Source organism: Centruroides vittatus, unplaced genomic scaffold, assembly GCF_030686945.1.
Source record: "Centruroides vittatus isolate TY-2023 unplaced genomic scaffold, ASM3068694v2 scaffold_861, whole genome shotgun sequence".
Taxonomy (NCBI): domain Eukaryota; kingdom Metazoa; phylum Arthropoda; class Arachnida; order Scorpiones; family Buthidae; genus Centruroides; species Centruroides vittatus.
In genome coordinates, this window is record NW_027122718.1 from 8,915,299 (window position 1) to 8,931,524 (window position 16,226).

Here is a 16,226-nt window from a genome sequence, read left to right on the forward strand (position 1 = left end):
GGAATGTTTGGCAGACAGTGTCTTCCGCGTGTAAAAATGATTTAGCACTAAAATGGGACGTAATGTTACTAAAATAAAAATATCCACAGTTATTCAATAAATTGTGTGTTTTATTCTACAATTACAAATTCAGCACACTGTTTGGATATACTATAGCAACAAGGTACATTAGTATGCAAAAAATACAGATTATGTAAATTTAACAGGATACGAATATAACTCAAGTTGCCAATGTGTAATCTCTAAAAAATTCAGAGCCTTATTCAGATAACATGAAACTAGCAAGCTATATTAAAAGAAAATGTTAAAAAACCAATTCAGGAAAAGGTATGTGACTTATCAATAACTTTTTGACTTACAGAATTTGATATAATGTAAAAAATTACTTAAATCTCCATTATGGTCATATCAATTTCTCAGTATGAATTATGATTTCAATCTTTGAATAATTATAGGTTCACACACTGATTAATAATTTTTGTAATTAAAAAAATTATTTCTTTACAACATAAATTACTTCTCAAATACAAGATTCTTATAATTAAAATATTCTTACTTAGAGGTGACTGGAGCAAATTCTAAGGCTCGAAATACAACAAAACTTGGAGAGCATGTATTTCAAGATATGAAAAAGACATTAATTAAAAAAAGTTACAAAACTTTCACCAATGGTTCAGTGGTGCAATGTATCCATTGAGGAATGCAATAACTGTTCAATATGCTCTCCATTACAGGCAACAACAGATTCTATTCAAAAAATGAATTTTCAGTAGAACATAAGATATCATTTAATGTTTTCCTTCAGATCTACTAGGATATGACATCCTTTCCAAAACATCTGGTTCTTCAAATGTTGCATTACCAAAGATCTTATAGGTGTGAAAGCTAGTGATTAGTTGCCAAGATATATGAAAATTGAAACTGATAATCCATTGCTCTCTTAAATGGCTGAATGACAGAGGCAATAAAGGCATTAGCCTGCTTTTCTGGGGTTCCAGGACAAAAACATCAGATTTTTCGGGGAGGTTGTCTGTCCCAGATAAGCCAGACTCTGTCCCTCATCACTCAGCTGTCCAAATCTACAATGGTATAGATTTAAAAAAGCCCCCTTAGTGCCTTTAATAGAAAGGGTGAAAAATCCATTACTCCCATAAACTCTGTAAAGTAGTGCTTAAGAAGTATCTCTCTTAATCCAGCAATAAGTATTTAATAAACAAATATTTTCAAGCTTTTTAAAAGCTATCTGTAAGTTAGTAATCAAATTGAGTTTAGTATAGCTACCGTATTTTACGGACTATAAGACACTACAGACTATAAGACGCACTTTAATTTTTAAGCATTTTTTTTTTTTTTAAATACATATAAAATACATATAAGATGCTACGGACTATAAGACGCATCTGAATTTTGGAGGCAATTTTTCGAAGAAAAAAATGCGTCTTATAGTCCGTAAAATACGGTATATTGTGTTCAATTCGATGGCTAACTTGATGATGAGTTTTAAATACTGAAAACATTTGTTTATGAAATAATTTTTTCTGGATCAAAAAGTCGATTTTTTTTCTTTTGATAAACTTTTCTCCTTAGTTTTCAAATTTAAAACAATTGTACAATTAAAAATTTATTACATCAATCAGGAGGAGGCATTGTTTCAAATATTTATTTCTTTTGAAATTAAACCTGTATCCTTATATTTAAGCTTTTAATAAGAAACTTATTATAAGCAAGACAAGACAGCAAAATGGTGGTCATTATTAACACTAAACACATAAGATCATATATTAATAGTGTGTCAATGAAATGTATTTTGAAATAAACACATGGAGCCCAGTTAATTCAAATCGGTTGTGGAAAAAATTTGGACTTTCAGTTAAAAAGTTAAGTTTTAAAAGTTCAGCTAAAAATTAAGGTTTTGTGAATAGGATTATTGGTAACTCATAATATACTATCCATATGATATTTCCCTGGTCTTATTACATAGAATAGTTGTGTCAATGTAAACCTCTCAGTGTTGTTTAGAAACTCGAAAACATTTAACCAAGTGGCTAAATAAGATATTCAGAAATGTTTTACCAAATGACTGATCTATTCACTCCTAAGTGTTTAGTAAGTTTTTTTTTAATTGCAATATTTCATGCCTAGAATTGATCTGTTTTTTTTACTTTTTATCACAAAAAATGCCACTCTATAATTGTTATATTTTTAAAATTGTGCTGCAAAGGTTAAAATTTTTACTTAGAATCTGACTATAATTTTTTTTTTTTAAATTAATTTATCAAAAATTCATTTATTTATTAAATAAGGTAGTTGGAAAAATCCATCAGTAATCAAAAAAAAAAAAGTTTGGAAAAAAAGCAATTTGAATGGAAATTACAGTATCTAGGTCTCACACACACTGTCTGGAAGCCTCTACTCCCCACTTGCAGTCATATCACATGTTTATTTTTAGTTGTATGTGGTTCCTGCACTTTATAGAATGTTTCTGATTAGTTTATTCAACAGATGAATGTTAATTATTTTATTTAATGAAAAATTAAAATTCCAGACAGTTTATGAAAATAATATATCAAAATCTCATTTGAATTAAACAGTTCAAATGAATTCAAGTTAACCAGTTTGATTTAACACACAAATTCCTATGCTGGAAGATCAGAGGAAAAAAAATGACTTCAAGTTAACCAGGTTTCACTATACTAATTTCAAAAACAAATTATGTAATGTTTTTATAAGTCTTTCCAAACTGTAGTTTTGAAACAGGTTATAAAATTTTTATTTATCATAATTAAATAAAATGAAATCTATATAATCTTTAATATTAATTACCTTGTAACTGTGGTACTTTATCAGCAAAACTTTCCTTTTCCATACTAACTAATGCAGAAAAATGAGCAGCATCATACGTAAGACAAAGAGGAGATCGGTAACAGTCAGCAGGTGGACATTCTATAGGAAGATATATGCCACCAAATGGAATAGGAGCAAATGGTTCACCAGTGACATCTTTAAGCATTGTATCAGCAATTACAATAATAGGACGATGTAAAACATGAGCTAATGCTAAAATATGAATTTCTTCTAAACTTTCATAAACATCAGATTGTAGTCCTTCTTCATTTTCATTCAAAGAGCTCAATGTTCTGTGAAATTGAGGACCAAATTATTTTTATAGACTAATTTTTTGGCTAAATTCAATTACATTATAATACAACTTAACAGTAAAATAGACAAATATCAAATATTTTCAATTGAATTAAAAAATTAAATTATTATATAAAATATATCAATATTTATAATTATCACATTAAGTTTATGTAATTGATACTTTGTGTGTCACTAATAATTTTTAGCTAAAAAATTGTAAAAATCTGAAAGAGAAAAAATGGCAAAGCGTTTTATCTAGATACTAATGTATTATAAATATTACTAATATAAACCATCATAAAACAAAAAATATTAAAATGTAAAAAATCATGTACAATAACAACACAGGACACAAGCATAGATTATGGAAATAATAAACTTAAAATGAAATAATTACTCTCTATTAAAATAGAGTAAAAGTGAGTATTTTATTCTTTCTTCTCTTTAATGCAATCATATATTTTCATTATTTATTTACTGTCTAGTAGTGATAGTAAAATAGTAGACAATATTAGAATTAATCAACTATTTTATTAATTTTTCTTCAAATGGAAAAGAAAATTAAAATATTTAAAATTTAAATACTTAAAGTTTGCTTAATACAATTATTGCTTACATTCATTACACACACTGAAAAGCACACATAATTTGTTATGTGCCTACAGATAATAAATCAATGTTTTATTTTGATTAAACTTTGTTTTAATTTTAAATGCTTAATTACATTATCAGTTTATGAAATAATAATTATATTTCATAAACTGATTCTTATACTTGGCACTTTATATGCTATAACAATGATGAATAATTAAGACAGTTGACTTGGACATTGGAAACTGAAAATTAATAGGACAGATTTTTTGATAAAAAGCTGTAGTTTTATGAAATATTTATTTTTAATTGCTTTAATAACAGAAATAACAAAACAACTGAATATTAAATACAGTAATTAGTTCATAATTTTATAATTAAAAACAAATCATTTCCATTTAAATCCAAGCATATAAGTTACTTTTAAATTTGTAAAGTTTCACACATAACCAGCCTCTGGATTCAATTTGCAGCTAGTCAGATTATTATATCCAGTAACTTTAATTGTTGTTCTATCAACTCTAACATCAAAAAACAAGCATTGATTCTTTCCTTAATCTACTGTAGAAATATGCATCTCCACAAACATTCCTGCAGTGATTACAGAAATTTCTTCAAGACAATGTATCTCAATAAAGTCTGTGTTTTGTTTATTTATTTACTTTTAAACATATCAAAAACAAAATATAGCGAAATTACTGGGAAAAAATTGGATTTTGCCATTTAATGATACGACCATTCATTTTTTGTAAAGTTTGCTTAATGCAAATCTTGGTAATAAAACATACCAATTTTTAAGTTCCTTCAACTTTGTACTAATGGGGTTTCTGACTGTATTTCTAATTAAAACTTATACACTTGTAAAAACATTTTATTTAAAGTATTACAAAATTACTTTTTAAGTGTTCCAAATTACTTAATGTTTCAATTTAAACAATTTGAAAATTTTAATTAAAAAATGAAAATCTTACCCTCTTCTACTAAATAAATCACGATGGATTTTTGTTAAAGTTTTAGACCTAGGCTCAGTAGATGCCATTTTTATTAAATTCTTCCATTCTTGCTGCCATTCATTTTCACAATATATAAGACCAGCCTAAGTTATAAACATTAAAATAAGTTATACACTGTAAGAATTACAAATTTAATTTTTATGTGTACATGTGCAAGTGGGGTGCAAAGCCAAAAGCAAAAGCATTTCAACCTATAATTTAATGTGAAAAATAAACTTAATACCTAAACTTAAGAATTATAAACCTAAACTTAATGATAAACATTTATTTTAAAATTCATTTAAGTGGAAAATTGTTAATGTCTCAGTAGATTTCAGTTTGATTTATAGTAGTAATATTAATAGTAATTATCAAAACTTAAAAGTTTAATACAATAGACCCTCAATTTAACAGATGAATTTGAGAGAAGGGGTATCTGCTATTGCTGAAAGTCAATTAAATCAAATGTGTTTTGAAAGCATATATTAATAATGAACTTAAAATGTGCAAGATGTGTTAATATGTTATTATAATATATAAGTATGAATAAAATAATATAATAATTTACAGTGAATAATTTATACTAATTAACTTATTGATCCAACCTTTTAGCATACTACTTGTGAATAAAACATGTTTTAAATTTTTTCTATAGGACATAGTTTTTGTTCATTAAATCCAGATCTGTTAAATTAAGGGTGTACTGTACTTATTACAACTGGATAATTTAATTAACAGTTTATATATGCATGTCAAAAACAAAGTTTTAAGTTAAATTAAGTAATTAGTTTTACTTTTGCATTTTCATTTTATTCAAAGCAATATATTATCTTAAAAACTTATTTTATATTTACTTCTTTATTTTGTAAAGATGTTTGCCATCGCCATCTGCGATAAAATGCCTCGGTATATGAGCTATTTGCTAACAATGAATAAAGCGCTTTTCGTAAAGTTAGTAATCTGTCATGAAAACCCCACATACCTAAAAAAATAAAAATACTTAAGTTATTCAAATTTAAACTAAATTTAGAGTATTTAAAATATAAAATAAATAAATAAAACATAATCCTATTGAGCATCTCAAATGTTAAAAAAAAACAATAAATAAATTTTATTTCTATAATAATAATATTCACAATAAAATGTCTTTTACTGTTATAAAATACAATACAGGTATCTCTCATAGAACACAATTTTGATCTAACAGTTTTGGAAATCCTCCGTACAAAAGTTCACATGTTTTAAGTGTAAACTTCGTTATTTGGTATCTTTTTTTATTCAAGCAAGCATATATTTTGTTTCAAATTTGACCATGGATTTTAGAATATTGAAATTTTCAAATTATTTTGTGCTTTGCGTCAGATTTACTTTAATGAAAACTGACAGGACAAGAAAGAAAAAAATTGCACTAACTTTCCTATCAACCAGGTGTTGTTGTCATTGCTTTCAGACTTTAGCCCTTAAGACTGTCACTATTACAGATTAATCTTCATATTTAGTAAAGTTTATTTAAACATTTTTAGGTAAGTGTTATTAAAGTTTTTTTTTAACTGTAGGTAAGCAATCATTTGTAAAATGACAAACAAAATACAGCGGTATCTCGGTACTTGAACAATTCGGTATTCAAACACAAATTCTGAAAAAAAGTCGCTCGGTACTTGACTAAACAAATGCGACCCACTAGAAGAATTTTCAATTAATAACATATTTTTATTTTGTCATTCTTAAAAACTTTTCACGATAAAAATAAAAAATATGAAAATGTTGCTGATACTTCTGATCGAGATCAACAAAAGAACTGAGATGACAATGATACTTTGTAAAAAGAAAATGCCCTCGTTTAACTAAAATTAATATTAGCATGTAATACAGAACTGTACATTTAATTGTAAGTTTTAGTTAATTATTGATTGGAAATAAAAGAATAGTATACTTTTGCTAACTTCTGGAATGTAACCCCATGTTTTGCATCAGTTCTTTGTTTCATATAGCCGGATTCGCATAACACAACACTTTTTCAGAACGTGACTACCTTGTTATATGAGGGATACCTGTATCATATTAGTATATTAATTGAAAATTTTATTTTTATTTATATCAAATGAATTTTTTTCCATATTCAACAAATAAATATACAAAATACAGTCAAACCCCTCTATAGTGATATTTAGTAGAACAAGAAAAAATACTGTCGTAGAGAGATTTATTGTTAAGTGAGTCTTAAAAAGTATCTCCTTCCTCATTTAATATTACAGAAATAGCCCAGTCTCCTCTAATACAAGATTTAAATAATTTATTGCATATTGTTTCTACAGTATATGCTACACATCAAAATCATTCAGAACCTGAATCTTCCTAGGCAAAATGAAGTAAATGAAAGTAAAACTAAACTAATTTTGAAATATAATTTCTTAATGAAAATGCCTTTTGTAATTATTTTAATAAATGGAATTTGTAACGTTAAGACATCTGTGTACACTTTTTAAGATAACTTCATTATGTTAAAGGAGTTTAACATAATGGTTCCATAAATTATATGGGAACTATTTTAAGTGTTGCAAATTATACTAATTCTAAAAGTGAGGTTTCTTAAAATTTATTACTTTTACCTAGTAAGATCAAATTCTGGCAGATTTTGGTTTTTGACTAACATATACGTTAACTATAATTTATAATTTCTTGAAAAAACTAGAAATAACAGATTTGAAGGAAAAAACTAAATTGCTCTAAAAAAAGTTGAAAAAGATTTCCTTTGTCATTTAGTATTAAATGTTGTCAAAATAAATTTTGCTGAAAAGTTAATGTTTCAGGTAAACAAAGTAAAAAATAAATAAATAATATTAAAATGCTAAACAAAAAGTTTAGATGCTAAAATACCAAAAACATGCTAAATTTGGCAACTCTGCTCTCATTTGTACCGATAACTACCAACTGCACCTAATGTTCGTAATAGAATTGCTGTGTGTAAAAGGTGTACATTCTAATTCAAAAAAAATGTGCAATAAATTAGTATCAGTTAAAATATAATTTACTGCATTATCATCATTGTATAGAAAGGAAAATCCTGTGTTTTACAACAAGTACAGTATAAAAAAACATGTATCACTAAACAAAAATTTATTGCAGTACAGAAATTTTTTATTAAGCTAAGATAAATTCATAAATAACTATATTTCATAACATTATGAAAAGATTAATCATTTTATTGATAACCACTGTATCAAGATTTGACTGTATTTAATTAAAATTGAATAATTCCATTAATGAAATTATGTGGTATATATACAAATATATTTCAAAATTTTTAATAAAGCAATATTTACAACAATTAAATTTTACGTAAATAATAAATACTGTTTTATTAAAAACCTAGGCCAATTCCATATGTTAATAACAACTTTAATAATTAAACCTTTATTGTTATAAGTCATTTAATAAAAACACTGTTCAATTAATTTTAATTAACTTTAGCAGAATATGCTGCATTATTTTCAAACTCTATACTATAAAGAATTTAAGAACTTAAAAACTTAATTTAAATTCATAGTAAAACCTATCTAAGAGAGAAGCTGAATAAAATGGAAACCTGACTAAACAGAAAATTTAGAATGGAGGATATTTCTTTGTATCTGACTATTAATTTTTCTTCTTATAAGAAAAATTAATATAAGAAGCGATAAGAAAATATGATATATGTCTTAATAAAATAAAATGTTTGTTGATTTTATATTAAGTGATGTATAAGGAATATAATTCAACAGTTCATTTTTATATGTATTAATAACTTTGTTCATAATATAGCTTTAATAATTTAGAAAATCCTAGAATCACGACATTTTGACTCAAAGTTAGGAGTATTCAAATCAACATATCTCAACTTAATATTTGTCTATGATCGAAAGAATGGTATCATTTTATTCAGGAGTGTATACGGAATTTAGAAAACCTATATATATTACACTCTGTACATAAATTATTTTTTAAACTGTCATAACGTTTGAAAAAATTGATATTTTTCATAGCTGTGGGAGATGTTTCTGAATTATTAAAATATAATATATTTCTAGAATAGAATGTTTGTTGGTTTTATATTAAGTGATGTATATGGAATATAATTCAACAGTTCGACCAGTTCCTATATTGTTTTACCAAACAATATAGGAACTGGTACACATTATTGAAAATAGAGTAATTATAACAGTTGATAATTTCATTTCTGAGGATAGTTATCTACTGAATCATTCCATTCTAAATTGTGCTATGAATTTGAATGTTTATAAACTTGTTTCAATTTTATCCATTAAAAATTATTATTTAAGTAATCAGATTATAATTATGCTGAATATATGATGATTAACTATAAAATTAATGGCAATTATTATTGATTTATAAATAACAAATTAGACATTTTCATAAATAACACTTTAATCCAAGTTATAGTCCAAAATTAATCCAGCATTTAATGATTTGATTATTATGAAAAGTTCAGGCTTAATTGTTTATATATAAATTTGGTTAATGTGAGCCTAGGTATACAAAATGGCGGCTCTTCCGGTCGCCATCTTGTTTGCACACGCAAATGTGCAAACAAGATGGCGACCGTCGACAATAACCTAAACGCGCCTATATTTAAACTTTTTTAAAACTAAAACATTTTTAAAACATAAATTTGCTGCTTACTTTTTCCCCTGCTTTTGGTTACTTTTCCTATTCTTGGACCAGAAACGAAAAATAAAAAAGTCATCATACTACCCATAAATTCAATTGATGCATGGACGAAGTGAATTACGAGATTCTATAATCAGTGGTTCAAACAAAATTTCCCTGTATTGTACATAAATTTTACTCCTCTTAAGAATTGCAGTCTTATGATTCACATCTCTCGCCTTTTCATCTACGATAGGCAGCGTCTCCACAGAGGGTGGCACCTGCGATCCACGGCCACCTAGCCTTCCATGTGTCGTTCACGTTGTCTTTCAGGTCGGAAATCGCTATTACATATCCTTGGTTATGACAAATTTAACACGTTTAACTCACATTTGCACACTTTTAAACACATTTAACACATTTACACACTTTAAATGCACACTTGAACCACATATAAACCCTTTACAAAATTTTTACCTCACTTACAGAATGTTAACACACCTTTTACGCTTTTATAACATTAACATGTTAATTACCATTGACAAACTTTCCTCCTCGATAACTTTAGACTTTGAGTAAATTGTACAAACTTTAAAAAAACACAGACACTTTTAAAAAAATTAACAGCGTGCATAATCCGTCTACATCGTAACCAAATTTCGAAATTCACATTATTCCTCATGTTTCCTGAACGGAATTTTTTTATGGATATTTGCATACAAAGGGATAATTACTATCAGCGCCATCTACATTTTTTTTCTAAAAACACTTACCATCGACGTTACCGGAAGCGCTGCCATTTTGTATACCTAGGCTCACATTAACCATAAATTTACATATTTACAGTTTTTAAATTTTATGTATGAAAAAATTTTAATAAAAAATAATTTATAGTAAGACAAAATAAAATGTTATTTAAAATAATGTAAAGCAAATTAATAGTAAAAAGCATTTTCAAAAATAGGAACACAGTAGTTAAATTAATCATTTGTTATTTTGTTCTATAGGATCAAAAATTAAACTATCAAGTCTCATAGCCCATAAAATATTTTATTTTTAGTTTCCCAGCTATGTTATATATAACAGAGGTAGTATGGACATAGTAACAAAAGAAAGTATGGTGATTGGTCAAAAATGACAACCCAAGATTTTCACATTTTGGACCCAGAAACTTGAAATGTTGAGAAATGCAAAAAGCTTTGGGGTTTTTTCTTGTATTTACTGTACATATGTTAGTGTGTGTGGGCATGATTTTACTCACCCTGTTTGAAGCTTAATAACCCCTGTGCTTTTTGTCAAAAATTCCTGAAATTTTGCAGGGAGGTTTGTGTATTAGGGAGATTGGTGCTATTAAATTTCGGAGATTAAAGATCGAGGGGGGGTCGTGTGTCATATCTCGAGTAGGGATGGACTTAATGACAATTTTACTCATTATTAGCATTTACAAGTTTTTATAAAAACCATTCCTACCCTCAAAAGTATGCTTTTTGCCATTTTATAATAGTTAAAAATATAAAATTGTTAAAATATGATAACAGATGGAATCAACAAATGTTGCTGGGAAAGTTAAGCAACTTGTTACTGAAATTTTTAAATTTCAAATTAGTTTGATAGAATATTGTGCTGTTTCAATTTTTGTAAAAAATCTGCTTCTGCTCAAACATATTTCATGTCAAACAGTGAGTCAGTAGTGTCTATGTATATAATGGTGTTATGTGTTTATTTGTTTAGTCTATTGTGTTTTCATTGATTCTTATTAAAATTAATAGATTGTAAAATTTATTATAAATATTCATTTATTAAAATATAATGACATGATAAATATTAATACCAAGTGAAGCAGCGTGCAGTAAGCAATTTCCATCTCCAGTTGTTGCAAGAGGCCATAATCTTTGGCAAATTCCAATGTCAGCCCACCAATTAAGTCTTCCTGAAAATAATTGCATTTAAATTAAAATTTTTATGAGTATTAATTACATAAATAATTTATTATATTCAGAACTGAGAATTTAGAAACAAAAATTTAGTTTAATCAGGGAAAACTTGAGAACAAAATTACAACTTTGAATACAATGTATAGAGGACAGGTTTGGTGACTTACAAACAATATAAATTGAAAACAAGTACTCATTGTAATCTATAATACACAAATCAACAACAAGCATTTTTTAATTATTACTGGTCAGACTTTCATTTTTAATAGATTGCTTTAATTATAAAATTACTCTGAATTACTCTGGGATACGTTCACTTAAATAATGATGTTTTTCAATGGTATTCAGAACAAAACTGTCTGATCTAAAATGAGACTTGTACATTGAGAAGAAGTATACTCTACATCAGTACAAACCAAAGACAAGATACTTTATATAATTTAACATGTGAGAGTTCATGCATCTATTTTATGATTTCACTTTCCAGATGTAAATTTTTTCAAATTTTGTGAACTCCTTTAGAAATTCCTTCATAGCAGGATGATCCACGTTGGCCAATGAGATATTGCACCTCAGAAATGTTTTGTCAGATGCCAATAAAAATGTTTCTTTTCTGTAATGCCTTCATTGATTGTTTTTGTTACTTCAAAGGAATGTGCACATGCTATACAATATGCTGTAATAGTGGAAATGACTTGTATCTACATGAATACAATATAATTCTTAGTCATTGAGTTTTTGCTTCAAGCTAAGAAGGTCCATCTTCAGGCAGATAAAAACTCTTATTAGACTAAAGACTAAAAGGCTTTTAGATGCACAAGTATTTTCAAAAATATGCAGTACATGACATTAAGTGTGAGAAGCAATCACTTGTGCTTGGAACATTATAGAAGTAACTAATCATATCAATTTGTATTTCAAAATGTCTATTTTCATATTATATAAATTAGTTTTGGTTAAATAATTTGTTTATAATCCATAATTTTTGACCTTATATTTAATTTTATATTCTAAATCAATAAAAAATTTATAAATTAAAAATTATACTTAGTGTATGTCTTGGAATGCGCACACACTGGAATCAATCAGATATAATCAAAATGGCACAAAAACATTAAGTTGAGGATAAACTGTTTTACATGAGAAACAAGGGAAATTTGGGGACAAATTGGCTATTTTAAGGAAAATTGGAACAAATGGGAATGTTTTCAAAACACCAGACTTGATTATAATAATTTTAATTTATATTCCTATCTGCTTGTCTCATAGAGTATAAAACTATATATAATACAGTTTACTTCAATAATATAAATCAGCTTTTTAAAAAATAAAAATAAAAAAACAAACAAAAAGTCACTATGTTACTCTGAAGTTTAAGTTAAACAATTAATCAAAGAATAAAAATAAACAGCTTGAATTAAATACTTTGTTCTCTTTGACAGAATAACAAAATTAAACATGGCATAGTGAAAAGATACTAACTCAAGAATAATACAATGTTTCTTTTCTTTTTAAAGACAACAGATTATATTGATAAAGTAAACTGTATCATTCAAAACAAAGAACAACAAATGCAATGTTACTAAATTTACTTACAGTAACATGTACTGACTATTGTTATTACAAACAATAGCCTGAATCCAACAACAGCTTACACTTAAATATTCAGCTCTCAACAAAACATTTTTAATAAATTCATAATTAGATAAATTTTATTTATGCATATTAGTTTAATCTTTATAATAAAGGTTTTAATTCCAAATATTTGAAAATATTGTATGCAAAGAAATGAGATACAATATTTAATTAAAAATAGTTAAAATATTAAAATAGATATAAACATATCAAATTTGTACTATTATTAATTTAAATGTACAATTATGACATATTTCAGTTAACTATTCAAAAAAAAAAAAAAACATCTAGAAGAACATTTGAATTGTCTTAAATAATCACAAAAGTTAATAAAAATCTTTATATTTCATAACAATGTCACCTCTCAATTAATGATTTATATTCAGAAGCTCTACAGATATATTTTATTTGTCTCGAAAATCTAATAAGATAATACAGGTAAAATTTTTATTTAAACATATAATGAAATATAACATTCTTATAATCAAATAATCAAGCAAGCTATAGAAAATTTTAAAAACTTGCACAATAGCATTATGCTGTATAAGAATTTTAAAATGATCTTTTTAAATAAATTAATTATTTTTAAGACACCAAAATTGTGTGTTTAAAACAACTCTAACTACAGTCATTTCATTTTAAACATTTTCTGATTTTGTTACAATTTTAAAATAAATAACAGTTTAATTTATTATTGGATATTTTTTGAAATTAGAGTACAATAAAACTTCTTTAATTCAAACATCTGTAACTACAATATTTCTTTAACTCAAAGAAAATGAAGCACTTGGCAGGTCTCAATGGAATAGCACAGTCATTTAATGTTTCCAACTTAAATTGTCTTAACCTCAAATTTCTTCCAAGTCAAAGGTTTTCATGGTCCTCTGACACAGATTTACATTACTTTCAACTTCCCCAACTTGAATTTTAATATTTATTCCATCCAAAGTGATCCAAATTATCAGATTTCTGCAAAATTTTCAGAGTTAGTTGTATCTATTGCCCAACACCCATTTGTATAATGTTCCAGTCCAAAGCAACAGTACCTGCCACTTTATCTCAACAAGATGTACTGTACATACATGTGAAGGTGTTTGATTCCATTAGTTACAATGAATACATTGAACATTCTGCTGAAAGCTGTTTAAAACAAAAAACTATCAAAGATTCTTTATATAATGCAAGAGAGATAAACACACAAAAATATTCAGAATCAATATTTTTCACTCTATTGCTCTCTAATTCAAATCATCTGTAACTCAAAGTTTTATCCTGCTCCTTGGTGCTTTGAGTTAGAGGAGAATAACTGCATATAGAGTGTATAATTTATTGGATGAGTAAACACATGAAATATTAGTGTATTTCATGTCTTTATATATTAAATAAATAATTTTCTTATTAAAGTTATAAATGTTCTTGTTTTCAAATCAACAACTTACTGTTAATTAGGGAATATAATATCTGTAGAAGTTTTAGTAATTAGTTAATAATAATCAATCAGCAAATCTCTAAATACATTAGCCAATAAAAAATCTGGCTACCTAAATCAATTGATCTATTAGATAAGTCTCTCTTGAAAGTTTTAATTGATCAGAACAAATCAGGAAAATTATTTGTGAACTTCATTATACTTGTTAATTCTGCTTTTTGCAATTCAAAAAACTATATGTAGAAATAAGCTTATATAAATTAGTCATAACACTCTCCAAAGTGATTATGAAACTGTAATATGAGGAAATTTCAATGTAATGCAACTTCCAGAAATTTTATTTTGATATAATAAATATATTTAAGCAGTAAAATATACATGTAAATTCATTCTATTATTAAATGAAACTATGTAGTAGTATGTTTAATACATATTCATTTAATTATAAATAAGAAAATTATTTTCTATCTGAAAAATATAAAATGTTTAGTTTTTTTTAACAAGAATATCAAAAATTAATACTTGAGATTGTAAGGTAACCGCTTATACCATTATCAAAACACGAATCTCACAAAATCATCTTAGTAACCTCAAAATTTTTTAGCACATTTTACTAATTTCAATGATGAAAATGAATATAATTGATTTATCAATAATTATTTTTTCAGAACAAAAAATTATCTTACCTGCTTGTTCCAAAGAAACAAGCGTAGAGGTTTCAATTAAATCATGTTCTAAAAAATCTCTAAAATCGTCGGGATAAATTGAAAGATCAGGAAGAGTAAAAGTAAAATCAGGTGTTTCTAATCTGATATGGGTACGTCTTGTGCTCACTGTACCAGCTGATCTAAAATCCTGAGCAAATTCATTTCTTGCTTTAGTGACTAAAGTTAAGTTGTCTGTTGCACTAGATATTCCACGAGTCAATTTCTTAGCTGAAAATAAATTTATTTTTATCAATCTTTTGTATAAATTTTTATCTATAAAATATAAAATCAAATGTCTATTTTACAGCCATAATTTATAAATCACTGGTTACAAAACCAGAAGATACTTTCTATTTAAAAGTTGTCATATTGAAATGTAATTCAAATCTTCACTACAGATAATATTCATACTACTTAAATGCTCGAACATAAATTCTTACTTACTTGGACCATCTTCAATATCAATTGCTTCTACTTTTTTTAACTGAGGTCTCTGAACTGACAAAGGATATGTGTTTCTTGTTTCATATGATGATGATAATGTACTTAATGGAAGAGGATTATCCAAATTATTATAATTTAATGAAGGTGGTGATGATGGTACGATTCCTTTTAAAACATAATAAGCAGATAATGCTGATTGTAAATCCCATTTATGACCTAAAAATAAAGTACTTTTATACTTACATTCAATAAAACAATAATAAATTTACTACCTTAATAAAAAGAAGATAACAATAAAAAAATAGTTTGACATTTATAATAACATTATTATATTTCCAGGAATCCATCAGCCCAGCCTTTTCCAAATTAAAGTTTCTTTTAATAAAACAATTATAAATTTTCATAAATTTTATCTACATTATTATTTTGTTACAGTAAAAAAAATTTTTTTTTAAAATTATTTAATTCCAAGAATACAAAATTCTATTGTTTTTGAAACTGAATAAAAATTACAAATATTCAAAAAATTTATTTTTAAATGTATTCAATTAATGTTTTCTCATGTTAAAATAAATTATTACCAATAAAACAATCTAAGTTGATTTTTTTTTTCTACCTTTTCCTATTTATCTTCATTTATATCTTGAACTGTTATTATACTCTGATATAGTAACAAGTGAGAACTAGGTTAATACTAATATCAAAA

The 16,226-nt window shown here is 26.0% G+C and overlaps 1 protein-coding gene across 1 annotated transcript in view; it reads right to left on the bottom strand.

The window, feature by feature from the left end:
- LOC136989955 (OTU domain-containing protein 7B-like) overlaps nucleotides 1-16,226 on the bottom strand; it is a 30,432-nt gene that overhangs the window by 2,978 nt on the left and 11,228 nt on the right. Inside the window, 6 exon segments of the mRNA XM_067288264.1 lie at nucleotides 2,824-3,137; nucleotides 4,704-4,828; nucleotides 5,579-5,706; nucleotides 11,203-11,301; nucleotides 15,056-15,304; nucleotides 15,521-15,736. Coding sequence (XP_067144365.1) covers nucleotides 2,824-3,137; nucleotides 4,704-4,828; nucleotides 5,579-5,706; nucleotides 11,203-11,301; nucleotides 15,056-15,304; nucleotides 15,521-15,736 — 1,131 coding nt within the window.